The following is a 27,922-nucleotide window of genomic DNA, read 5'->3' as shown; positions in this document are numbered from 1 at the left end:
GTAGCTTCAGGCTGGAGTAATATCAGGTGCATCTCTACACCCTGAGGGCTCAACTCCTACACTTTTTAAATCCCTCCCACTGAAACAGCCTCCTTCAGTTTCACTTAGCCATCAAGCACAGAACAGGTACTTCTCTCTCCGCACTGACAGCTACAGCTTAGCAACAGTGATCACCTTGAACACTTCAGCCATCTACTTATCTGGTGAGTACTTTTTTAAACGTAAAATCAATTAAAGAGTAATGGTAATCAGACTGACACCCAATACGAAAGGATCAAAATGTATTCCCTTATTCTTTTAGCATTTATATTTCACTGCCTCTGTAAGCAAAATAACTCCTCTTCTAGCAGGTGCACTTATTGCATAGAAGCTTCTGATAAAACTTTAACATGACTTAAGTGAAATAGTTCTTTTATTTTGTGAGAAAGGATTTTTTTTCACTTTAGCTCCCATTGACTTTTTACATTAATTACAACATTTTTCCAAAAAAAATATTTTAAGCACCTGTTTACCGAGCACGTTAACAACAATTTAAACTGTGGTATAATTATGACAACAAAAATATTTTAGTTACCAGATATTCTTTTGATTATTCTCTAACTATAAAATATTAATATTTTGACCAATCTATAAATTTGTGCAAAATAAGATCTTGAGCACTTGTTTCAACTTTTTTTAAGCTTCTAGGAGGTATATTCTACACAGTATGAGAAAATACAGCTGTTTTATTAGTCACAATCATCTGTCTCTTTGGTTAATTAAAATGAATCATGATTAAGCACATACAATGTAAGAACTTCAGTTTTAAATTATTTAAATGTGCATCACTGATTTAAAAAAATGACTGCACTCAATTTACTTTGTGTTTGATTAACTGAGGTTTGACGCTATTAACCTTGTATTTACACCACAGATTTGGGGTACTATCTTGTGCTTCCTAGCTGAGCTATTCATGCAGCCTTAAACTCTTCTCTCCCCAACCTCCTATGTCCCATCCTATTTACCCACGAAACGACCCCTCTTCCCTATGTTTCCTCCCCATCAACTAATAGTTGTGCTAACATTTATTTTCCTGTTGAAAAAGAACTGAAAGTGTAGGAGGGAGTGGCAGTTAATCACTGGAAAATCTCAACTGGAATAAAACTCACAAATCTTGTTCTTGCAACACACAAGTTAGGTGACAATGGCATGTCCTTGAGTTATGCAATAATGCCACATCACAATATTTTAATTATAGCATGCCCTTCAAAATGTTCCACCCCAATGAGTACTCCTGGTCAGTAACATCAGCAAAAGGAATACTGCAACAACAATTGAGCACATATATTAATGTGTATGACAAACTGTAACGCAACCTGTCATAGCAATGTCCTACAAAGAAAGATTATAATTACCACCACTGTTTGCAATAAAGGAATTCTGGAACTACCCCTTTGGTAGATTAGACTTTTTTAAATAACTTTTACCACTTAGAATCTCCATACCAGCTATTTATATGTATAGTGACAAAATCGCAATATTCTTTCTTGTAGGATTTGCTAGCATAGTATGAAAATAAGAGGCTGGTAACAGTTTTGTCTCTTTAAAAACCAGGACAAAAAACTTGTGGCCAACCAAAATGACACACATCTAGGCTGAGGAGTAGGAGTGAGGGGCTGTTATGCAAAAGGACAGTCTAGTACAGGGATATTCAACAGGCAGACCATGGGCCAAATCGGAACCGCCAGACACTTTTGAACAGACCTCAAAACCTTTTTATTTACTTAGTTATTGCGGTATGAAAAATGTTTCTCTGGAGTCTGGACCCTGACCAAGAAATTTGGACCATGACAAAAAATAATTGACTACCCCAGTCTACGTTAAAAGACCTACCATAGACAAGCAATTCATAAAAGGCCAATGAACCCTTCTGTTATAGTTTCACCAAATAGTAACCGAATGTATTTTCCATTAAAAATACGAGCGAGGTTGGAAACTAGGGATAGGAACTTTGTTATAATAATTACATAATTATCCAATGTGAATTTTAAAAATCAGATAGCCACAATAATAATGAAATAGAGTGTTACTTTAAAATTATGACTGTTACTGAAGATCATGATAAATTTTAGATATTATATTTGTGTTATTCAGATTCTAAGAAAAAACTAATTTTTTTCCTCATGACAACATTGACAATGCTATTCTAATATTAACAGTTTAACTTTTAATTTCCTCAGCACACAAATTACATATAGTACATCTATGAGGTCATTTTTTTTTATGTACTGTGCATACAGCAACTTTAAACATGTACAGCTATTTTGGACGATCTAATATTTTTCCTAGCTGTATTATTTTGTGAATAATTATTTTAAATTATGAAATATATTCCCCTGCAAATATTGTTGGGTTTTACTTAGAGAATGGAACTGGATTTCTCAGTCTTTGTTGGAACCAGAAGTATTTTATTCTTGGAATTTTCAACCAGAAGAGTTTTAGCTAGTGCTCCTCAGGGAAGCACGGAAAATAAGGAGGAGAGGATAGATACAACAGGCAGACACTGGCCTAAAATTAAGAGAGGTGAAAACCTCAAAATAACCCTCAGTGTACTTATTCGTTGTCTGAGGTGTCAGGGCAACTTCCTCTATAAGCACTACTGGCATCATGCTGGGTAGGTAAGAATCACGCTAGGGTAAAATAAACTTTAAAAATATATATATACACATGTAAAGCTTTTATAGTTCTCGCCCTTTTATACACACATTGCAAAGACATTTCAAAACTAAAAATTCATATTGTAGGAGTTGGTAAGGTGCAGCAATCCATTTACATGGTTAAGAAAGGATAGTTAAAATATTATTCAAATTATTCCTGTTCAACAACAGGAAAAAACACCATACACAAGGAGGAAAGTATGAGAATTTACATTATTAATCAAGGAGAAACTAATTATTAAACACGAAAAGCTAATTAACATTCTCTTTATAATAAATATTGTCATCTGAAATTCAAATACAAACTCAAACTGTTGATGTAAACTGCTCAAGTATGCATGCCCAGAGTAGTTTGTTTTGACAACACTATCTTCAAGCATAATTATTTCTGGTACTTTCAAGAAAGCACAAAGACTAACATGTCCAAACTGAGTTGACCAAGTTATTATAAGCTCTCCACTTTAGTTATACATTAGTCAAAAATGCAGCAAACTTTATTTCAGTCAAAACAATGGCAAATCACCCAACTTTTTTTTCCATTTCTTATTTTAGCAAGAGCAATGCTTACATATTTCAGAGAGATTCTAGCTAAATTTCATTTGTCTGGCAATTTATTTTCTGTGTACTGAATCATAATTCTAACAAGTGACTGATACTGACAAAATTTTAACATGCTGGCATGTATTTTACATCATGCTGAGATAACTAGGATCTAGGTCTGACAAAAAAACAAAGAGCTTTAAATTTTTTTCCTGATGTAGAGAAATACATTAAATATTACCATGCAGTTATTTGTTTCTAGTTATTTAACTTATTGTAAATCTATATATTTAAAATACATACTTAATGAAATGTTTGTAAGAATCAAAACCATTCTTATAGGCAAATCTAAACGTAGCTATTTTTTTCCCATAAAGTGCTGCGGAATTTATTCAAGCTGCCTTTAAGTTTACAATTCTACTAAAAACAGTAAATACTTAAATGTCTATGATAGCAGAAACACAAAATATATTGAATACAAGAACATTTTTCTCAAATTACTATACCTGTTCAAATAAGCAGCAATTTTCTAGCTTTGCCTTCAGGTTTCAATATTAATGTCTTGCACATAATTTTCTATTAATAAAGTGACTGATTTGAGAAATGCAAGACATCTTGATACATTAAATAAAATCTCAACAGCATGTAGTTACCAGTAGTTATTTTCCTAAATTTAATATTTTAATACTTCTAATTCAAACTTTTATGTAAGTAAAGCTTTTAGAAAAATATCAAACTACACTAGTCACTCACAATTAGTATTCCTGAAGTTTCGGGTAACACAATAGATACAGTACGTGGTTTTGCAACAGTCATCATTTTGATAATGATGCTTATAGTTCATGATGAAATCATCAGTTTTTAGATCTCTGCCATAACACATCCTAAAAAATCATGAGAACTTGACTCTGAGAGGTTCTCACGCCTTCAGAATCAGTGAACATACTGGAACAAGCTGATACAAGCCCTCCTGACTTATCTACCCGAAAATCATCAGGCTATATAAAGTATCCACTTCTTTAGTTTTCTGAAAGAAAGCAAGTGGATCATACCCCTATAAATCAATGGCTGTCTGACACGTTTCTACCTGAATATTACATATTCTACACACACACACACACACACACACACTCAATCCACCCCCTTACCTCCAAGGTCCACTACACAGATGACTAACATTTAACATTCTTCATCTGTGTAGGGAACCTTGGAGGTAGGAGCCAGCATGGGGGATATGCTGCTGCTTCCAGGAGCCGTGCATAGCACGCGTGCAGTGGGGCAAGCCCCCAACCCCGCTCCCTGACTGGAGCGGGGCAAGCCCCAGATCCCACTCCCCAGCGAGAGCTTGAGGACTGGATTAAAATGTCTGAAGGGCCAGATGCAGCCCCTGGGGCGTAGTTTGCACACCCCTGGGCTAGTGTCTTGGGGATAAAACCAACTCCCATTTTGGGTCTTACTTAATTCAATTAAAAGACATAGGCATTAGAAAAGACATTAGAATCTATTAGCTTGAGATTCTAATGCCTATTCTAATGCCCATGTCTTTTAATTGAATTAAGTAGGACCCAAAATGGGAGTTGCTTTTAAGTAGGACCCAAAATGGGAGTTGCTTTTAAGTAGGACCCAAAATGGGAGTTGCTTTTAAGTAGGACCCAAAATGGGAGTTGCTTTTAAGTAGGACCCAAAATGGGAGTTGCTTTTAAGTAGGACCCAAAATGGGAGTTGCTTTTAAGTAGGACCCAAAATGGGAGTTGCTTTTAAGTAGGACCCAAAATGGGAGTTGCTTTTAAGTAGGACCCAAAATGGGAGTTGCTTTTATCCCCGAGACACTAGCCCAGGGGTGGGCAAACTACGGCCCAGGGGCTGCATCTGGCCCTTCAGACATTTTAATCCAGCCCTCAAGCTCTCGCCGGGGAGTGGGGTCCGGGGCTTGCCCCACTCCACGTGTGCTATGGCTCTGCATGGCTCCTGGAAGCAGCAGCATGACCCCCACGCTGGCTCCTACACATAGGGGCAGCTAAGGGGCTCCGCATACTGCCCCTGCAGCTCCCATTGGCCGGGAACCAAGGCCAATGGGAGCTGCAAGGACAATGCCAGCAGATGGGACAGGGCACAGAGCCGCCCGGCCACGCCTCTGCATAGTAGCCAGAGGGCGGACATGCAGCTACTTCCGGGAGCTGCTTGAGGTAAGCACCGCCTGGAGCCTGCGCCCCTGCCCCCCTTCCATGCCCCAGCCCTGGTCCCCCTCCTGCCCTCCAGATCCCTTGGTTCCAGCCTGGAGCACCCTCCTGCACCCCCAACTCCTCATCCCCAGCTCCCCCCACCCCAGAGCCCTCACCCCATCCTGCACCCCAGCCCCCAATTTCATGAGCATTCATGGCCCACCATACAATTTCCATACCCATATGTGGCCCTCAGGCCAAAAAGTTTGCCCACCCCTGCACTAGCCAGTCCTAACATATCCATTTCAGACATTTCTTAGACTGCCAAAAGATGCTATGCCAGGCAGGAGGGAGTGCTGTTTGGTCTCTGGAAAGACTGGGTCAGCTCTCAAGAGTGGAGCCAATCCCACTCTCCACCCTAACATCTCAGCCAGGGAAAAGAGGAGGAGGGATTCCAGCTGGCCTGGCAGGCTTGCGCCATACCACCTGCTGCTGCCAGAATCTACCCCTTGCCTTCTTCCATCCCTCCCTACAGCTCCACCTATCTATACTCTTTTTTTTGTCCTATTTACCTTCTGAATGAATGTTCCCTCAGCTTTCAGAAGAGCTTTTTTCGGAGTGTCTCTCTCTCTCAAAAAAAGTCACTTCTTTAGGTGCCTAAATATGCACATGGATGCCTAACTTTGGGCATCCAAGTCTGAAAACATTCACTTCAGCTTTCTATGCGCCCACCTGATATTACATATGGGTAATACATGTGCTTGACACATTTCAACAAGGAAAAAATCTTCAGACAGATGTGGTCAAAAGAATGCATTCTTTTTTTATTTAATTATTGTGTGCCAGCATATTTGACTTAAATTTTTCTGTTACAGTTCCTGTACTATAAATTACTGGAGAGTTGCTTTTTCCCTAACATCTTGCAACAGAAGAGCTGGCTTCAAATCAAATTTTCCTTTCTAATGTGGAGAACAGATTCTTGAAACCTGAAAAACTGAAAACATCAACAGTTTGAAACTGAAGAGATCTGCAAAAAAATTATTTTATAAAGGAACATTAAATATAAGCTTTAAAGCAGAAAAATGAGTCTCCTCAAAGAGCGTAAACCAAAGAAACCTCATTATATCCCAAGGCCTCCAGGAAAACCATTTAAATACAAGTGTTTTCAGTGCCCCTTTACCTGCAATGAGAAATCCCACCTTTTTAACCATATGAAGTATGGTCTCTGCAAAAACTCAATTACTTTAGTATCAGAGCAGGATCGAGTTATCAAGTGCCCAAAGTCCAGTTCCTTGGAGCCCAAACAGCTCAATCAGATAGAACCTACAGCTAAACCAACTTCTTCTAAATCTATCACAAACGGTCTATCAAATCTTGATTCTAAGTCTCAATATGCTTTTGCAAAAGATGATGCCAAGGAAAATGTAGAATTACAAAATCAGACAACAAATAAATCAGCTCAAGAACAAAAGTCTGTAATACAAAAGGAATTAACTCCTGCCAGTACTACAGCAGAAAGTGTAATCAACATGCAGCCTGGTTTGGATGGCATTGTAAGGCCCTCAGCTTTTGTTCCTGTAGGAGAACACAGACATAGTAAAGGCCCAGAAACTAATGAGGTTGCTGAAATGATATCCCTGTCTAATTCGAACAAAAGCTTGCCTTTTCATGCAAAGTCTGCATTTCATACTCCAAACCATCCATGGAAAACAGGTTCTACTTTTATCCCACCAGAGTTTCCACATAAAATTCCTCCCACAAAAGGTTTTGGTCCCATTCCACCTTACATGCATCCAATGATTCCAGAGTATTCACCCCCTTTTTATGAGCATGGACTGGCAATCTATGCACCTTACTTGCTTCCAAGTAACTCACCAGAGTGTGAAAACTCTGTGCTGTCTGTCTATGGGACCCAAGATCAAAGACATTTTCTTCCCCACCCTGGGCCACTCCCAAAGCCAATAAATCCATCATCATATGAGCACTACCGATTACTTCCACAATATCATTCCAGTCCCCCAGTGCCATATGGATTTTGCAGACCAACAGATCCTCCATTTTATAGATTTCCACATGTAGCTGGTATTAGCAGAGATCCAAGTTCTCATCTAATGGAGGAAACTACCTTATTGTATCCAACTTCTTCAAGTCCATCTCAACAATACTCATTAAGCGCCCATAAAAAGCAGACTGATTATGAAAAAGAAATTCCACTGCTGCATGCCAAAAACCATTCAAAAGAAGACCCAAATGAAAGAGAGAATGCCAAAATGAGCCCCCGGGCAGGGAGTGCAGCAACAGGCTCACCTGGTAGACCCAGCCCAACTAACTTCACTCAGACAAGCCATGTCTGTGAAGGCCTGTTTGACCTCTCTAGCAAATCACCTTCCACTGTAACTGGGAAGTATGACCAACAGGAAGAAAATTTCTCAGCCTTCAGACTTGCAAGGAAAAGCACAGATCAATCAACTCTACTTCAGAATGTGCAGAAACAACAATATAGAGATTCATCTACCAGGTAATAAAAAAACAAACCCTCGACAAATTGCTTTTTCAAGATTTATTAGGGGAAACAAAGACAACTCTATTCATATTTTAAATGTCTAGTATATGAAATACTATCAACAATGTTGAGATGTTTAAAAATTTTTTTAAAAACTATATGTATATCTATGCAAAGTATAATACCAGTTCCCATAAAACCTGTAAGTACAGTGGTCACTTAATAGAGCTTGCCAGCTTTCCATAAATATATAATTTAACTCAATTGTTCCATTAGTATCCACATTTCCCTCTACCTACTCTAAAGAAATATCCCGAACACTACAAAATCTGATATTAACCACAGTGATTTTCACGTTTAAAGGCTGCCCAATGTAGTTAGAGTTCTGGTCAAACAATTCTCCTTCCCCCTCCCCATTAGAAAATAAAAAAACTTAATGAATTATGTTTTTTGTTTCCATTTCTTTCAGTGTTCACATCACTGGGGAAGATACACATATTCAGACTGAAAGTCAAGCAAAGAATGAGGCCTCTCTATCCAACACAGAGGACGACACAGGGATAACTCCACTTAATCTTTCAAAGAAGCCTGACACACACACAGGAGTTGTTCACGAACACCTGTACAAAAATGCTTCCAAAATGGAAATTCAGACTTTAACTGAATTGCAAGACATGCCTCTGAATCTCTCAGTGAAAGATTCCTATAACATCATCAGCCTGAAAACTTCATTTCAGCGTTCATCATATGATGCTGGGACTGCAACCACTCCAAACAATGAAAATGAAAATTCTGAAGATGTATACAACACAATGAATCCTAACAGTGCCTGTGACAAGCCTTCTTTCACAGCACAGAGTACTGAAGTCCAAGATTTAAGAGTAATTGACAATTCTGATGAACAAAAACAAACAGCAGCGGTTGCTCTTTGTCAGCTAGCTGCATATAGTCCTAGTAAAGTAAGAATGGACAAGGAAGAGCAAAGTTCTCAAGACTGTAGTATTCCATGTACAGAGCCCATCCTCAGTTCTTCAGATACTCAGGATAATCACTGCAATCACAAAACAAAAGGACAAAAAAGGACAAATCAAAAAGATTCAGCAAAATCACAGCAAGGGTCTAAAAGAGTAAGACCCAACGACTGCAGCAGAGTGTTTACTCTAAGAAAGAGAACACGAGTATCATAATATTATTTCACTTGCTAATGTATATCCTTTTACATCATGGAGCAACTGTTAAACTTATCTGCTAGATTACACAGTTTCTCTGTACTGACTTATTTTTTCGGCTGACTTTTTTGTTTGGGCCATAAGAAGCTATGTACAAACTACCATGTAAATAGAATGTGTTTATAATTTTGTACTAATATTTTTAAGTACTTGAAATTTCCTATGTGTAAACTCAGATTTTCATGAGTAACCTTTTGCATTCATAACTTAAGCCAATCGAAGTACATGAGACGGATGTTTAATGTTTTTGGGAATTGCAATATGGTAAAATACCTTTTACATCTGCTTTTATTACAAGACTTATAAACTTTAGAAACAATGTACTGTTCATCATGCGCTCTCATATCATATTTAACTTAATTTTGTTTAATGAATCTAATTTTTTCCCTAGCAAATAATTTTTCTTTAATTCTGCAGTAGTTTAAATTCAGCTTAAATTTAAATTTGTTATTTAGACCTTAGTTTAAAAACTGTGTTTTGAATGTGAATACACCGCAATGGTTGTACTGAAGAAACACTGCTAAATTTTAGATCTTGGGTATGCACAAGCTTGCACCAGTTTAATTAAACCAATTCAGTTAAAATAGTGCAAATCCCTGCATAAGCACTTTTATTCCAGCTTGAGAGGCTTACTTTGCTTTAAATTAAATCTGTTCTTCATAAAATTAGTCCTGCAGAAGAACACGGACATAGCAAAGGCCCAGGAACCAACTTAGTCAGCTAAGAACAGGTTTAAATTTAAACCAAAATAAGCTTCTCAAGTTGAAATAAAAGTGCTCATGCTCACACAGGGTTTGCACCAGTTTAACTGAATCAGTTTAAATTTATAGCTTGAATTAAACCAGTACAACTCCGTGTGCAGACAAGTCCTAAGGCTGGGATTTTCCAAAGAGTTAGGTTTCCAAATTCCATTGAAGTTCAACAGTATTTGGGCACCTAACACTCCTAGGCTCCTTTGGAAATCCCAGCCTAAAAGGATAGCTATGCCAATAATTTATTTCACTTGAGGAAAGCACTGCTGGTGAAGGTTTCAATTTCAGTAAATATGTATCACTAATTCTGGAACTTAATGTGCTTTTGCAGACAAACTATTTTCTAATTCTATAATTGTGTATAAGAACTTCTCATTTTTCAAATAAAGCTAAGAACTGTACTTTAATTATTAATTCCATATATTTTAATGATTAAGGAACAAATAAATTGTCTATGTTATTATTGTTGGTAAAGTGTGTTTTGCACAAAAAATAATCAATAGCATGTTACACCAATATTTGCTTTAGAGCTAGCAATTGAAGTAAATCATGGCCTAGCATATCAGCCACCTATCTTATGATATTAAGATGAGTTTCCTTAACTGGAAAGCTACAGGTGAATGAATCTGCATACTGTACATCCCAGCCATTTGGGAAACTACAGGCACTCCCGAAAATCCCACAAAGATGTTATCCAGACAAGCTTTGCCAAAGGTTTAACAAAAAACTGTACTACTTATGATTCATAAGTAATCATGTTTAGACTTGTACAGCAGCTGCTAATGTAACTGGTATTAAAAAATTGAAACTGCCCAATCAGTTTGAGTAAAACAAAGGAAGATCATAAACCAATTTAAACCATATATACACCTTTCACATCAACTAATTACTCAGATACAGGAGAGCCCCATTTATACAAAAGACAACAATGGCCATAAAATGAATTTTAAAAAGAACAGATGCTTTTCAATGCAACTGATGCAGTTTGGGGGCATAATCTAATTTCCAAATAATATGGTATCTTGGGATAAGATGGATTTGGCTAGGCAAGATTCTGCTAGATATAATATTAACTGCAGACTGTACGAATTAGATGTTTGATAATTCTAACAACCAATGCTAATAACTTAGGTACATTATATAAATTAGCAACCAACTGTATAATAACAAGCGACAGAGAGAGTAGGAAGAATTTCTCCCTGACCCTACCTGGTATTCAGTTTAATGCCTTGAAGTATGAAGATAAATGACAAGTGTTACTTTATCCTTAGTACTGTACATATAGTTGTTACTAGAGTCCAATTTTTTTATTTTTATTTTTTTTGAGCAGGACTAAGCCAACTGCATCAATAATATACCAAGGCAGTGAGTTCCATAGATTAGCTACACATTGGGTATGTCTACACAGCAATGCAAGCCCGGGTTTGAGCCCAGACTAAAGCCTAACCACCCTTGCATCCACACCCCAATTGTGCTAATCTAGAGATTGGACCTAGAGTCCTGGGGCCATGCATGGCTGTAGGATCCAAGCCCATGTTAAGCTGGGACCTAGGGTCCTGAGCCCTATTGCTTTCCTGTGTGCATGTGGCCCTGGCTAGACTCAGGTCCTGGAAGTTCTCCAGATGTATCCCAGAGTTCCCAGCGGAAGAGGAGCAGCACTGCCAACGTTACTCAACCTAAACGTGGAGAGCCAATTCTCAGATTACGTGGGAGTTCAGTTTAAAGAGTTCTCAAACTGCAGTCATTCTACTGCGACAGCCACCAAAGAAGATAATTACGCAGTTTATGTACTCATGTGCTCCTTATGGGCACCTGAGTCCCATCAACAGCAGTAGTGTTTTCCTGCAGTGCAACACATTCGTAGGACTAGAATGTCGACACCATGGGGGGTGTGGGCGTGGCTGCTAGGCACTCTGGGATAGGACTACTTTGACTCAGGTCTGTGTACTGCAATGTGGACACCAGAGCCCTAGACCTAGGGTTAAAATGCAATGTAGACAATCAAGCCCATTGTTCCCTGACATAGGCCAGCTGACTCAAGTCCCACTAACCTTCAGCTTACACTGCTGTGTGGACATACCCAGAGATACTTTTGAAGATCCCTTGTATCCATTTTCATGCTTGTGCAAGCTTGCTTGCAGCTTTCTTCACATGTTCACCTATTGGAAAGCATAGACCTGAGCAACTGGCTGATCTCCTCCATCCCATTCATTACTGACTCTCTTATATTTTCATAGGCAAACTTCATCATCTTAGTTTATAAAAACATGTTCTCATGCCTCTTTACCATATGTTCTCCTACCACCATGCCTCCAAAATTCCTTCTGCCCTTCTCAGGATCTCCTTCCACACTGAAAACAGTCTATTCTTACTCTGTATACCTTATCCCAAGCCTTTTTTTAAAAAAAATCCTTTGCAGGACTTCATCTTCCACCCACCTATTACTCATTTTGCTCAATGGCCTTCTATGAGGAACTTCATCAAAGGCCATTTTAAACTCTATATTAAACTACACCCACCAGTTCTCCTTTACCTGTTTCAATTTTCAATAGTGTTCTAACACAGTTAAAAGAGGCATAGTTCATACTTAGAGGTTAAATGCTAGTTTGCCCACTATATTCAGACTGATGCTTTATAACTAGCTAGCTAGACTTTTCTAATTTTTTCCCTGTTATTTAAAGCAAGATTTAGCAACCTACAATTTCCCAAATCACCCTGAGCACTTTTGTTAACAATAGATAGGTACAATGTTGACCTGCCTTCCTGAAGATTAGTTCTTTTCTAATGATAAGGTGCATGTTTTTTGTAAGTAGAACAGATACTGCACTCTGTAGAACATTAAAGCTCTTGTATGAAATGCCCTCCAGCTCACAGTGGTGTAATTTATTTTCTCAAGTTATTCTACATCTTTAATATCCACCCCCCTACATAGTGCCTCATCTTCAGTCCCTGTAAGGAGTCCTCTTTAAAGGCAGCCTGGTGTAGCATAAAACACAGGAGGTGAGAAACAGGAACATTTTATGCATGCTACTAACCTCTGTATCAGATAAGTGATGGTGACTGCAGAATGCTGAGAAAGAGGCAACAACCTACTAAACAATAACAACAGGCAATTCAATTACTGGTACAAACTTGCTGAATGTCACATCAGGACATGGTTTAGAGAAGTTATGTCTCCATACCATCAGCTATTGCTTCTTGAAACAGTTTGTTCTGGGCCCTAAAAGGAGAGAGGTTACTCTTGACTAGAGCTGGTTGAAATTCAAGATTTCCAGTCCAGGGGAAATTCTGACATTTTGAAGTTTTCTTTCATCCTAAATCAGAATAAAAAGTCAAAATTTTGAAATTTCCCACAAAGCTGTTTTGACAAGTTCAAAAGTGTTTCATTTACAGTATATCGAAACAAAAGGTCTAAATGAAGTGCTTCGGCCTTATATAAACAACGCACTTGGTGATTTTTCAAGGGAAAAATTTCAATCACCTCTGAAATGTGCTTTGCACCCTGCTGTTTGAAACTGCAGCAGGTCAATGCACAGTAGAGAACTTTTTATATGGCAGCAGAACAGTCCATATGGAGAGTTACTGCATAGCACACTGAAGCAATGTAGATTTATATTCCATGTAATAAGTGCTCGTGTACACATGCACTTAGTCTGAGTCACTCAGGAGTTGGTTCCGAAGTATGGTTGCACAAGCAGATCACAGTAGGAGTGGATGATGATACTCTTGGGGAATTCCATTCTTTACTCAATGAGTATTCACAGAAGGTGGGAAAGGACAGATGCTTCTTCCTCCTAAGGGAACTGTATGCAGTTCACCTTGTCTCCCTTGCCCATGCAGTGTGGACACAGGGAGCTGCTTAAAGGGTTACTGAAGAGATACGGAATCTGATATTTTCAGTATGCTGATAAACATCCAGTGCTATTGAGTTCCTGGCCCAATGTCTGAGGGAAAGTGGGGCATCAAGGAGAGCTAGCTGCCTGAAGCTTAATCCAGAAAAAACTGAGATTGTAACACTGATTAGTTGGGAGAAGCAACTGGAAGATATGGAAATGATAACATCTCCTTTAATTGAGAATACATACCCTCCATTTGTGACTTATGTTTGCAGACGGTAGGACTGGGGTCCTAGTTGCTTTTAGATGATCAAATAGCAGCAGTGTAGGAATACTTTCTTCTCTAATCTGTGTCTACCTAGAGATTGTAACCATTTCTTTCAGATGTAGACTTTGCTACCATAAACCATGTTTCTGTCACCTCAAGACTGGATTACTGTAATGCACTCTTATATGGGGATACACCTTACATCAAAGTGGCAAGACAGAGCAGCCCACTTATAAAGCAGGATTTTTTGGTGAGAAACCATGACTTCTGTGCTGCATATCCAGCACTGGCTGCCTTCAGAGTGGAGTTTGAAAATGTGGGTTTTGATCTACAAAGCCCTAAATGAAAAGGAGGAGAGGAAAAAGCGGGGTTGGTGTTGTTATGAACCTGTTACAGGGCCCTGTTAAAGATTACCCCTATATTATTTTAACAAGGTTCATTTTGAGGTTATAGGTGTTCAATTGTTTAAATGAAAGTATCGTAGCCAAAGGTATAAAGACAACTATATCATAAGCAGGAATCCTGCAGGAGAGTCATTACATCCTCAGATCACAAAATGTAGATGTGCAATCAAAGTAAACAGGCTGCTGCAAAGCGTAATTTTTTTATTTCCATCTTTCTTTACCCCTCAGAACGTCCATGAAACAATTTGATGGTCAAAAACCCACAGATTACTACATATATAGCCCATGCATATTCAGATAAGATTTACCGATGTTTGTACTGTTAACATCTACGTGAGGGAGGAAGGGGAGGTATCACTGTCATCCTCACTTCATACATGTTGAAAGCTGAGGCTAAGAGGTAAAGTGATGTGGCTCAGTGGCATACAGCAAATTACTGGCAGAGCCAGGATTCCAACCAGCCACATTTGATTCCAAACTTCCTGACACCCCTTAATTTACAGTTGACATTCTCCATATTATTACTGAAAAATGTTGCATTATCAGGCTATCAGATTCCAGGTATAAAGGTCTAAGCCTCCAATTCTGTAAGGACTTACACACATGCTTAACTTTTTGAGTTCAATGGCACTATTCAACTTAATGTTAACCATTATATATAAATTTGCAGGACTGGGGCCGAAGTACTTAGATAGTGGTATAAGCAGAAAGATATTTGCATGGTACCAAGATTTTCTGTGTAGGAGGAAAACCTCTAAAATTATACAGAAATAAAAAAAGGAGGCTCTGCCAAATTATGATAAGTGAACCATTTTAAGCAATGATAAAAGACAGCCTGTATTCCTGACCTATACAGTTTTGGCCTTTGTCATTTTATGGAGACAGAGAATGAAGAGGAGCAGTACTGAAATAAAGAGAATATAAAGAATCAATAGATTTTCAAAAACAGGACAAAAGCTTGAGGCCATGAAGCTTTCACTGATGTGATCCTGGAGCTTTTCTATATATATATACACACTATGTACGGCTTTGAAAATTAACACTTTGTCCACTCTGTCTCAATCATTTCAACAGTATGGCAAATTACTTTAGTAGTGAGGCAAGACAATTATTTCAAGCCAGTGCCCTTCTCTAGGCACCTAAAACCAAAGTCTGGTGCACAAAAATTGGTTAACATAGAAAATAGGCAAGCTTTTCTATCCAGCCTTATCTTCTTCCAGTACAAGCACTTCAACAACATCTGATAATCTTAAATTAAGGGACTTAGGTGATCATTTTCGTTTGTTCAGTTGTTGGGTGGGGGCGGCAGTTTGTTTCAATTTGTATTTTACAATATATAAACTCTGCCAAAGTTCTTTACAACACCACTTGGTAGATTAGAAAAATGTGGCATTTTTTAGTAGTTAAAATACACATAACAAAAAGACAGTGTGATACATTCTACACCTTGGGGGAGCATACTGTAACCCCCATAATCCTCATTTTCATATAATCATGATCTTACATATAAAGCATGCCTTGTAAGGTATCAGAGGAAAGGTTATGAACTGCTGAAAGTCACTACTCTATCCATATATGTGTATCATTAATGCATATGAAATTACGAGAATTGTGTTGTATGGTGGTCACTAAAACATGCTGTAAGTTGGAGAATCAGCCAGATATTAGCTCCCCAGAGGCAACAGCAAGGAAAATAACCAACGCCCGGGCGGGGTGTCAAACAACCATTGTCCAGCAAGGGAGCTACAATGCAATGACTCACCTGCATGAGGCCACACCAGGGGAATTGCTCAACCTTGCTTGGAGAGACTCAGCAATGCCCCCCAGACATGTCTGGACTTGTGCTCCCCAAGCACATGGACTGAGGATATAAAACAGAGTGGACACATACCAGGCCCTTCTCCTGCCCTCACCTTCACTGCAAGCAATTAAGACACGGAGAAGAAGACAAGACTCCAACAGAGGAGATTGGCCCAGGTTTAAGGAACAAACCTGTATATTAAGGACTGCAATATCCAGTGCGGTGAGAAAAACTGCTTAATCTAGATGTTGCCCAGTCTAATAGAATTGAGAGTTTAGACTGCGTGCTTATATTTTCTTTTCTTTTGGTAACCACTCTGACTTTTTGCTTATCACTTAATATCACTTAAAATCTACCGTTTATAGTCAATAAATTTGTTTAATTGGTTATCTTTACCCGTGAGCTTGTATGAAATGTGGGGCAATCTGCTCAGCTTCGCAAAGGCTGGTGTATGTCCACTTTCCATTGCTGAAGTGGTGAACTAATTAATAAATTTGCACTGCCCATCTTGAGCAGTGCAAGACAGTATATTCCTGGGGTACAGTGCTGGGAACCGGGGGGATTTGGCTGGTGCCTTTCTCTGTGTGATTCACGAGTGGCATTCATGCAATCTAGCTGGGTGTGGGAATCCACATGCAGTTGTGCTGAATGATCACAGCTCCTGGAGGGGTTGCTGCAAGTCTTTGTGAGAGACAGCCCAGGCTGGGGAGAGTTCAGGGGGCACAGTCCCAGGCTGCAGCCGAGGGGGGAGCCAGTCACAGTGTCCACAGGTTATATCATATTACTGTATATATTATTGGGGTTCAAGAAACTTACCATCTGCGATTCGGGAAGGGAGTAACAATCCTCTCCTGCCTAATTCAGCCAGAGCCAGACATCCTCCATGCCAAGAATTGTCTGTTTCCTGGAAACTAATTTTAGAACACAGAAACATTGTTAAGTTTAACTTGAGCATTCTGGGTTTTATCATGTGTAATCCAAATCACTATTTGTCTACTGCAGTTTGTATTCACAGTATTAGAGTAGACTTTTTTTTTTTTTTAAATACAGGAACCACTGCATAAATATTTTTTTAAAATGTTTGTTCTTTCCTACTTTAACTACCATGTTAATGGTGCAATTGTTCAACTGAATAAATAACACTGTGCTTAAACCATTTATTGATATAAACATACTCACCCTCAAATACAAATAAAAAGTTCAACTTCAGATAGTCGTGTGCAAATTATTATCAAATCTCATTATCAAAAAGAAAATTATTTTCAGTAACCTGGTGCATGACAAAAACCAGGAGTATAAAATGGGTAGGTGGTACAGTGTATTAATATAATGGCATTCTATCTCCAGAACAAACACATGCTTGTCTACATCAGAAGTAAAATATGAGAGAGAGCAGACTTCACACTAAGCCATAGTGGATTTTTATCCACAATACAAAAAACATCAAACAAACTGGCGTGACCTGCAGTGGCTGATAATTAAGATCTAGAGCAAGAATACCAAAAGTGATTCAAGATTTAGACACTTTTGCAGAGATAGCAGAAACAAATGAGGGGGGGACTTGTAGAATGCAACATCATATTCACATGAACATTTTATTTTGTATTAAGTTAATAATAAGAAAGAAAACCTAAAAACAATACGATACCACTAAGAATTCTAAAATGTTCAAATTTAAGATCCTCAAGGATCCTCAATACATTCACTTTTAATATTTAGTAATAGCACAATATTTACAAAGTGTAGTTTCTTTGAACTACACTAATCAGAGCATAAATCTAATTTTTTAAAACAGAAAAATGCATAGTTACAGCCATGATTAGAATATGCATTCTTGCTGGGATTGTCAAAGGTGACCCAGGGAGTTGGGCACCTTGGTCTCCTTTGCAAATCCCAGCACCTCAGTACAGGTAAATCTAGTTCATTCTAAAATACAAAACACAACACATTAGATTTTTTACCTTACAATAGCAAAACACATACCAAAAATAAAATAAAAAAATTCTAACAAAACAACTCCTATAAACTAGTCAAGCTGTTTCTCTAAAAGGCTGGGCAAGAAGAGGAGAAATGATTATTTTAATTTGTAAATACTTTGGAGGAGCCCATATACTGTGGTGATATAAGCACATATAGACATAGAAAATCCCGCATATTAAAACCACAATAGACAAATTAGTAACTGAAAAAAGTAACAGAATATTTTCTTATCTTGGACACCAACCAACATGTGCAAAAAAGTTTGTAAACCTTTGTAGTCCAAAACCTTGCATATTAAAAAAAAAAATGTTTGTGCTGCTTCAATTGCTAAGGTATCACACACTTTCTAAGTCATTCAAAGTAAATATCACATACTAAAGTCTAATCAGAGTTTTCAATGAGAATAGTTTTCTGTCTATGCCACTAGGTACATATGCAGTGAGTATGAAGGAAATAATTTTCTTCTAGCATTTCCTTATAAAAATATTTTCTAAGAGCTTTAAATTGGTGAAAAATAAATACTTTGGTGAATTAATTGAGCTTCCTGAGACAAAAGGACAACAGATATCTAAGTGCAAAAAAAATCATTAACTTAGGTTAATTCCATCAAGTTCTGCTGGACTTCAGATCTCATATTAAAGAGAAAGATTTTTCTCCCTCATTATTGTGAAGGCAGTCTTCATACTCAAACTTTTTTTTTTTTTTTGCTCTGCAACCACACAGATAGAAACAATAGCCCTAAAGAAGCAATCCTCCCCATCTTATAATGGTTTACTAGCTTCCAAACGTAAAGCCAAAACATTCAATTTATTAGTGAAAATCATTACCAAAGTTGCTGAACTAAAATTAGATGCCAATCTAAGCAAGTTAAATGTTACTTCCTATTAGATAATATTAATTAACAACAATAATAATCTGCATTACTCAGTGCTTTCACATAGATATAAAAGTAGTCATTAAAAATATCTTTAATCAGTAACAATATTTAAATTAGGCATAAGTAATGTGGATTATGGATCCCTATCAAAAATCCCACCATCACTCATCACAAACATGTCTGAAAAACTATAAGGTAGGCCCCTTTCAAAAGTCATGTGTTGAAATATATTTTATCATATATCTGTGCAGTTTCAGAAAATATCTACAGATTATCTAACCATTTATTTTGACCTAGTTTTGTTTATTTTTTTTCTTATTATTCACATAATTAAATTAACATATTTCAGAATGACCCATCTTATATCCAGCAATAACTGGCATTAAATTATAAAAGAGAAGGGCCAAGCAAAATACAAAATGAAAATCCCCATTGGTATTCAGTTTTTTTAGGAGAAATTTTGTGCAAAATTCACAGCAGATTTCTATTTTCCTTGCCTACAGTACATCCTATTAATGTCTGAGAAAAAGGAAGTCACCTATTTACTAATTAGATTATTAATCACCCAGATTTGAAAAACAGATCTTTTAAAAAAAAATGAAAATATAGCAACTAACTACTGGTCTTTGAAGCGCCGAGTATAATTTATAGAGTGGCATTGGGACTTGGTGTTTGAGGGGCTTCATCTCCTACAGAGAGGTGGATGGGCCAAACCTGAGCGGTGCTGTGACCACATGATCCAGTTTGCAACACCTGGACAAGAGCAGCCCCAGCCCCGCGGCACAGGAGCCACCGCTGCACAGTGAGCTCACTCTCCAACCCCTCGACCAGGCTGCACCTTTCAGCAGGCACACTATATTTTTGTGTATGTTGATGAAGCAAAAACTACATTATTTAGTGACCTGTGACTTATTTTTTTCCCGTCCCTCTGATGTGAAAGTTTCCACACCAAAATCATAACCTTACTAATAAGATATAGCAGAAGTGTGATCAAGTGCCAAGAATACAACCAGTGTATGTAACTTGACATTCCCTGCAGAACAACCTGGGGAGGGGGAGGAATACCATATTACCACCTGGTACTGCCTCCAATACCACCCTGCACCACAGACAGGTCACTGCAATTGGTCACTAAATCTTCCCCCCTCCCATCCTCTTGGTATGAGCTTTTGCTTCTACTCAGTGATTCCACAGAAATTCCATTCAGGCTGATGAAAAAGTAGAGAACAAAGTGGCCAGGATTTCAGCAGAAGTCTTTAAAAAGGCTGTCTTGCTTCAGTCCTTTTCAAGAGCAGCTCTTACAAAACCTGTTCCCTCTGCCTGTCCCGTCTCCACACAGCACCTTTCTACACAGTCCTATCTCACAGTAATCCTGGCCACCAGGTTCATCATCTTCATTCCCACAACAGCACTGCAAGCTTCTCTTTGTCCAGGACCATGTGGCATCCCAGCAAAGACAACTGGAAACACGAGATGGAACAGCACACCAGTGGCAATTCAAAAATTTTCTGTACTCCGTACCAGGGCTGGAACTGCAGTTGATATGATGCTTCCTCATTAGCCCATGCCAAGGCAGACTGCAGTCCAGTTCAGTCCAGACCAGCACCACTAGTATAATCTCTCTGATCTGTTTTCCAGCTAAGCATACATCTTGAAATCAGTTTTTGACTTGGATTTTGTTGTTTATTAAACTGTTAAATAGCGAGACTCTCAAATATACATTTGAATCTGTACATTTGCACATTTGTCATGGAAATTCTTCATATTGACTCAAGTGACTCTTGTTCAAGTAGATCAGTTCCATTCTCACTTCTCTTTATGTACATAAACTAGAGTATCTCATCTTTACTCTTCAATTCAAGTAAATGTTTCTCCAATTTAATTTATTCACCATTGCCAGCTCATCACAAAATCCAAGATGGCAATCCTGTGAAGGAGAATCCAAGGAAGCAACTGAAGCTACTTATTACCTTGGATAGTTTTATGAAATCTAGTTGTTAATTAGAATTCATCCAGACAGCTAAAAAATACAAACAGGCTGTGCTGAAATAGTAACTTATACATACCAAGCCTGAAGTTGGACACATTGAAGAATTTTCTATTGGGTCTACTTGCTAACCAGTTTGCCACACTTAGTGCTGATTTACAAGTCCTAGCCTCTCTGCATAAGGTCTAGTTATATCCTCCAGCACAAAATGGATATGTACCTACCGGATGCTTCTCCATTGCAATTTCCTTGCTACAATACAAAACAGAGGAAAATGTTTCCCATGTGTCCGTTCTATACCAATCTCAGATGAGATAAGCCAAGGAATGCTAGAATTATTGCCATTGCTGACTGAAGTCGATATTCCAGCATTGTGTCAACCACCCTAAATAAGGCATTTTTATTCTAGTATTTTGGGAGAAGCCATAGGAGAATAATTGTGAAAAAAGTCTAAGTAAAGTGCAAAACAGTAACTAAAAAAAAGTCAAGTGTTGTGAACACTTAAGTACAGTTAGCCATGCTCATATTGTGTTAATAGCGGGCAGCTATATAGCTATACTACCCAAGCCCATCTCTCTCTGAATTTGATTTCTGAAATGTTTTGAGGTTGGGTTTTGTATCTTTTAAAAAAAAAAAAAAAAAAAAACCTTGAGGGAAAGTGAAGCTTTCTAACCCTAGAGCAATGAAACATCTCACTCGTCTGGTTCTTTTTGTTGACACAGTGTGGTTGCTTAGCCACCTAAGCTGGACAATTTTTTATTGGGCAGCTCAAGATTCCAAGCGAAACTCATTCACATGCATAGTATATCATTAATCCACAGGCCAAAAAAAAATAAAAATAAAAATAAGCCCCACAGAATATCAACTATCATGATGGTTTAAAAAAAAATTTGTATGTGGGGGGGGAAGAATCACAAAATTTGTGACTCCCATAGCAAAAAGCAACATCATATGTATTAATTAGTTCCTTCTGTTTTTTATTATTCTTCTTACTCACTTACTCTCTGGACTGAAGTGTAATATATAATATGGTTTCCCTCTTCTTGACCCAGACAAAAATACATTTTCTACATATTTTGATTGACATTCTATGGAGACCATTATTGCTAACAGTTTCTGAGTATCCTCAGAGATTTTAAAAGCTATCTCTAGTACTTTGTCCCCAGAGTGAGATTATCCGACTATAAAGTATTTATAAATCTACTCCAATATTCAAAAAACAAACCAGGTAAGACTCAGTTTCCTGCTACACAGAGGGCATGTCTATTTGGTGAGTTAGTATGCAGCAAACTGGGGTGTAACTCTACAATGCTCTAGCCTGTTGCAGAATAACTAGCTGGGTATACCCTCCGATCATGTGCTAAAAGTTCCATAGTGTCCTTTGTCCTACTGCTGTTTCATTCTTAGACATTTCTTTATTTGAATATTCCCATTATAGAAAATTCTTACCATGTTTTATTCAGTTTGCAAATGGTAATCTGCAAGCCAACATCTGACACACAAAAACAACAAGGAGAGCGGTGGCACCTTAAAGACTACCAGATTTATTTGGGCATAAGCATGACTCCATGCATCTGAAGAAGTGGGGTTTTTACCCACGAAAGCTTATGCTCAAATAAATCTGTTAGTCTTTAAGGTGCCACTGGACTCCTTGTTGTTTTTGTGGATACAGACTAACATAGCTACCCCCTGATATCAGACACAGTTACTACACTCCTTAAATTGTCCTTGGGCATGCTAGAGGCTACAGAAAAGAAAAAAACACATCTAAAGAAGAACATTTAATACAGACTGGATGCTTGCAAAGTTGCCTACGCTGAGTAACAAAAGGCACATATGGATCCTGAATGCAATAAGCTGATATAGTTTTTAGCAAGACAACCATGACCATACACTTCCACCTCAGAAAGCCAAGCATTACTTATGAATGTTTAACGCTAGGACAAGTAACCTGTAAACCAAACGTACACGTACTCCTCTGCTTTTCTGCTGATTCTAAACACAATAGGCAACTTTGGATGGGAAGAAAAGGGTTTCATAGCAATTTAGTTTTCACATATGCAACAATTCTGCTCTTACATGTACAAGAAAACATTCCCTCTTTCTTTTTATACTTCTGAACCAATTTTGCGGTGTTCATGAACATAATACATCAGTACTAGCCAGAGTCACAAACAGTGTAGGAGGACACTGTTCAAACTTTCCCACACTGCTCTGCCAATGCACCTCACCCCTGACCTGAAAAATGCCACATTGCAAGTCATAGCAAATTATGCCTACATAATTTGCTGTGTGAAGAAATATTCACTGGATACTAGGATAGGAAAAACCATCAAGTTCAATTTCACATACAGCATATCAGAACTTGAACACAGATCTGTCATGAAAAAGTTAGTGCACTAATCCAAACCACCTCCTACCACCACAAAATTCTGTTTTATTCTTTCAATGAGACCCTAACAATGAGGTCCAAACTTGCATGGACATTAAAGTTCCAGTAGTACTTTTCACACATGTAGGTGTTTGCCCCATGCCCTTGGCCAAAATTCCAATTCTCCTTATTGTTTTATATGTGCTATGGGCCAGTTGCCTGCCTGAATGTTGCCCTCCCACTCCAGAAATGGCCACATGGCAGCTGTGAAATTATGTACACAGCATAGGAGTATTTTGAGATCCAAGGATGCAAGCTATTGCATAAATACAAAATAGTATTACCTAAAGCAATCCAACAGAGATCCAACCACATCATCAGCTAACTCTTTTGGAAGCCTTCCAGTTATTCTACCAATCCTGCAAAAAAAAGAGAAGAAAAGTGATTTGCTGTACAATTACAGTAATTTAAGATAAAAGTTTACACTAAGATAACAGGATTCAAACTACAGACGACACAATGCATTATTTCAACAGTGTCACACTAGGACACAAATGTCAGACTACAAGCTGAAAAGCTACAAAATAATGTGCCTAACAAAGAAGTAAGATTTTCAAATGGAAAAGACGAAAACGTGGACCAGCCAACTGGGAAGAAACACTATTGCAAAAAAGCCCCAAGTAAAATCCTCACGCATCATTCCAAACTCAACCCTAGTTAAAATTTCCTAGTTCGCTGCCCCACCACTTCTACCTCCATCCAAGAACACTAGCAGACACGGGCTCCATGTCATCACTTGTGTTGCAACCATCATAAATAACCGATAACACTGAGAAAACAACATGCAGTTATTTAGCCCTGGGAAACATTCAGCTGTTATGCTAATCTATTAGTTTTAAATTAAATAGAAGAAACCTACCCTTTTGCAGCAGACCATCTCACAATGGTGTCTTTGTCTTTCAATCCAATCAGCAATTGTTCTGTAGAGAATATTATTTTAAGCAAAGCAGATTACTCCAAGTTCTTTAGAGCAATTCTCCACAAATGTTCAAAACTCATTTCCTTATTATCACAACCAGCTCTTAATTTAAACAAAAACATTTGTACCCATACTTGTTGTGACTGTGACAAAAATGAAATTTGAAGCCACAAAAGCAAACAAGGGGTATTAGTGCTTTCTGAATAGATGGTAGCTCTGTAATTTAGCACGGCGATTAAGGATACATCTACACTGCACTCAAAGTTGTGACTGCAGCACGCGTAGCCATCCTGAGATATCCAAGCTATCTAGATCAAAGCTAACAATACCAGTGCAACCAGAGCAGCAAAGGCTAGCCTCTTGAGTACATACCCAGGAAGGGGTCCCAGGCAGGCTGGTATAGCCCAAACAGCTAGCCCATGATACCACAGTTTCACTGGTATTGCTACCCAAGCTAGATAGTTCAAAGATAGCTTGGGAAATGTCTACAGGTGCTTCAGCCAGACCTCTGCTTGCAGTGCACACATAACCCTATGTCTGCTTTTGCATATCTTAGCTGAGGCCCTGAAGCAAAGGTGAAAGAGAGGAAAGGGGTAATAGGCACTCAAATAGAAGGCTACACTGTCCTGCTAGAGAGCCTACAAAACAGCCAGCACAGGACAGAGGGAAGGAGGGACACATCGACAGACAGTCTCCAGCACTAGCCAGAGAAGAATATGGCCAAATGAGTCAGGGAATACAATGAATCTGCACATCTCTCTTGCCTATACTGTCTGGACTATTAAAGCAGCTCCCACTGTGCAAACTCCCAAAGCGGGGAAATCAGTGGTACTGCAACCTGTTTTCTTACGCAATTAATTGTCCCTGGGATGCAGGGGACAAGGTTGGGGCAATGTTTACAGAACAGTTACTTAACCTACAGTAACTGTGGTTCTCTGAGATGATGTTGTAGTCAACATGGATCCCACTATAGGCACACATGCACCTCAATCATGCAAGTTCAGAAACATTTTAATAGCTGGGACCTCTGGATCACACATGCAATATTCCTGTGCTCCCAGTGAAAGCAAAAAGGGCTGGGTGGCTGCAACCCTCTCAGATGCCTTGCAATTCAAAGACCGTAGTTGCTGAGGACTCCTAAAAGCTTCAATAGCAGCAAGCAGTCAATTATTTTCAGTATTCAGGCTCTGTTGCATCTAGATCATGTTGGACTGCCCATATAGAGAACCTTTTCCATTTTGGTTAAAAGGACTTTCTTATAAATTGCTTTCTGCTCTGTCCAAGAATTTCCTGAACTTGTCAGTCTCTGTGAGTAATGCTGAACCAGACAACATCCAAGCCCTCAGACTTAGTCACTGTAGGTCCAGGTGCAGTATCTGACCATGATTCTGGGATATTATATTCAGACAAGCTGGGAGATTGGAAGGAGGGGAGGGAAGCAGATCACAGCAGATTGATATCCACAATAAGTCTGACAGCCAAAACTGCCTTGGTCAATAAGGTGTGGCCTTGTCCCATCTGTCATTTGGATATCAGCCTGGAGTTTGGGGGGTATCTTTATCCACTGTAGCAGAAAGGAGTTTGACAATAAGTCCAGGCTCATGCCTTCTCTGGAGCAAAAGATCAGGCATTTGGTATTGTCTTTCATGGTGAAAAGGTCTATTCTGGGAATCCCCCAATGAGCCAATATCAGCTCTGTGATGGACTTCCAAAGTAACCATTCATGGTTGATTGCTGCATGTCTGCTCAAAAAGTCTGCCAGGCTGTTGCTGACTCATGGAAGGTTCAGAGCCAATGGGGTTATCCCAGGGCGAAGACACCACGTCCACAGCTTGATTGCTTCCGGCTTATATACATAATGCATAGTAGGCTTTTGCCAATTGAGAGTCTAGCACAGTCCCTATTAACTCATTTGAGGGTGATGGGGACAGAGATGATTTCTTGTAGTTCACAGTAAGGGACTGCTGCACAAACAAGAGGACGACATACTCTAGGGCTATCTCAGTCTCCTGCAGAGACCTGCCTCTGACCAGCCAATCATCCACATACAGGTAGACGTGAGTGCCCTGTTTCCTTAAGCATACTGCTACCACCTCTAACCATTTCATGAAGAATCTGAGTGTCGTTGAGAGTCTAAATGGCAGTACCTTGTACTGGTAATAGTTGGGCCTCACTGTGAATCTTAGGTACCTCCTCTGGATTGGGTAGGATGGCTATGTGGAAGTACATGCCACACATGTCAAGAGCCACAAACCAGTCGTGAACTTGGAGATGGAGTGATGAAGGCAAGCATTACCATCCTGAACCTGAGATGTCTTATGTATTTCTTGAGTCTCCCAAGGACAAAAATTTTCTGAAGAAGAAAGGGTAAGAAAATAGCAGAAGCAGAAGCCTCTTCCCCTATATTCAGGTGACAGCTTTTTTATGGCTCCTAGCCAAAGCAACAAGGCCACTTCTACTTATGGTAGGCTCTCATAAGAAGGGCCCCTGAAGAGGGAAAGGGAAGAATGGAGGGTAGTAAGGAATTAAATTGGATAGAATAGCCATGAACAATGATGTATGTCTGAAGTTATAGCAGACCATACCCAGCAGATTAGGATAAGGTGGCTTCCAAAGGTTCCATGCTTGGAACTGCTCCTGATGCAGTTCCTGACAGTCCCATGAAATTTGTTGATGTGATGCTAGCACCATGTGCCAAAAGAGGAGACTGGCATCCCCTGCTATTTCTGGGCTTTTTCTTGGAAGGATAATCAAGCATGTGTGACGTGCCTAGTTCCTCTCTAACATCCATGGTTACTAGTGACACAATTTTCAGTAAGGGGGCTGGGTATAGTTTCCCAAGGAGAACAGTGTAGCTTTGGAGTTCATAGATTCATAGATACTAAAGTCAGAAGGGACCATTATGATCATCTAGTCCGACCTCCTGCACAATGCAGGCCACAGAATCTCACCCACCCACTCCTGCAAAAAACCTCTCACCTATGTCTGAGCTATTGAAGTCCTCAAATCATGGTTTAAAGACTTCAAGGAGGAGAGGATCCTCCAGCAAGTGACCCATGTCCCATGCTACAGAGAAATGCAGAGCTTTGTGTGTTTGCTAAACAACTCCTTCCCTTTGAAAGGCAGATCTTCTATCATGGCTTGCACCTCCTTGGGAATGCCTGAAACTTGAAGCCACAAGGCCCTTCACATCATCAGTGTAATTGAACAACCTGAGAATCTTTTTAGCTAACTGACATCTCTATTTCTAGATTGTCTGTTATTCTCATAAGCAGATCTTGGAACATCTTAAAATAGTCCAGCACCAGTATCAGTGCAGAGGCTACTGTCTCATTTGGTAACAAGGACAACAAATCTTTGGAAGGTGAAGTAGGACCGTGTTGCTCCTCTGGTCCCATGTCAGGCATTAGCTGGCATTTTTCCTGGCTCAGCGACAGTGGTCTGGCCAGAGATGTCACCAAGCAGTACAACCTCCTCTTCCAGGAATGGAATGGGGATCCACTCCTGGAAGTATGTGAAGAAGGATCCCACTGAGTC

At 39.0% G+C, this 27,922-nt stretch overlaps 2 protein-coding genes across 5 annotated transcripts in view; one reads left to right on the top strand and one right to left on the bottom strand.

Annotated features, from left to right (window-relative positions):
- The window catches only part of TBCD (tubulin folding cofactor D), a 259,864-nt gene that overhangs the window by 177,750 nt on the left and 54,192 nt on the right, over nucleotides 1–27,922 (bottom strand). For all 4 annotated transcript variants that reach the window (XM_084646626.1, XM_084646625.1, XM_084646628.1 and 1 more), the window contains exons 12-14: nucleotides 24,326–24,386; nucleotides 23,751–23,825; nucleotides 17,008–17,102 (exon numbers count right to left, since the gene is read on the bottom strand). In XM_084646626.1, coding sequence (XP_084502752.1) covers nucleotides 17,008–17,102; nucleotides 23,751–23,825; nucleotides 24,326–24,386 — 231 coding nt within the window. The remainder of the gene's footprint in view (nucleotides 1–17,007; nucleotides 17,103–23,750; nucleotides 23,826–24,325; nucleotides 24,387–27,922) is intronic.
- On the top strand, nucleotides 110–10,276 carry ZNF750 (zinc finger protein 750). The gene is made up of 3 exons (XM_084648251.1): nucleotides 110–203; nucleotides 6,274–7,916; nucleotides 8,371–10,276. Exons 2-3 carry the CDS (start codon nucleotides 6,481–6,483, stop codon nucleotides 9,086–9,088), a joined length of 2,154 nt encoding a protein of 717 aa, XP_084504377.1. The 5' UTR covers nucleotides 110–203; nucleotides 6,274–6,480; the 3' UTR covers nucleotides 9,089–10,276.

Source organism: Lepidochelys olivacea (genome assembly GCF_965140295.1).
Source record: "Lepidochelys olivacea isolate rLepOli2 genome assembly, chromosome: 14".
Lineage (NCBI taxonomy): Eukaryota > Metazoa > Chordata > Testudines > Cheloniidae > Lepidochelys > Lepidochelys olivacea.
This window is presented reverse-complemented; position numbering and strand designations above follow the sequence as displayed.

Excerpts from the sequence above, each read along its gene's own strand:
- ZNF750 (XM_084648251.1), top strand. The coding sequence starts at position 6,481 with ATGAGTCTCCTCAAAGAGCGTAAACCAAAGAAACCTCATTATATCCCA. Across the intron at positions 7,917-8,370 it reads TATAGAGATTCATCTACCAG|TGTTCACATCACTGGGGAAG; the intron begins GTAATAAAAAAA and ends CATTTCTTTCAG.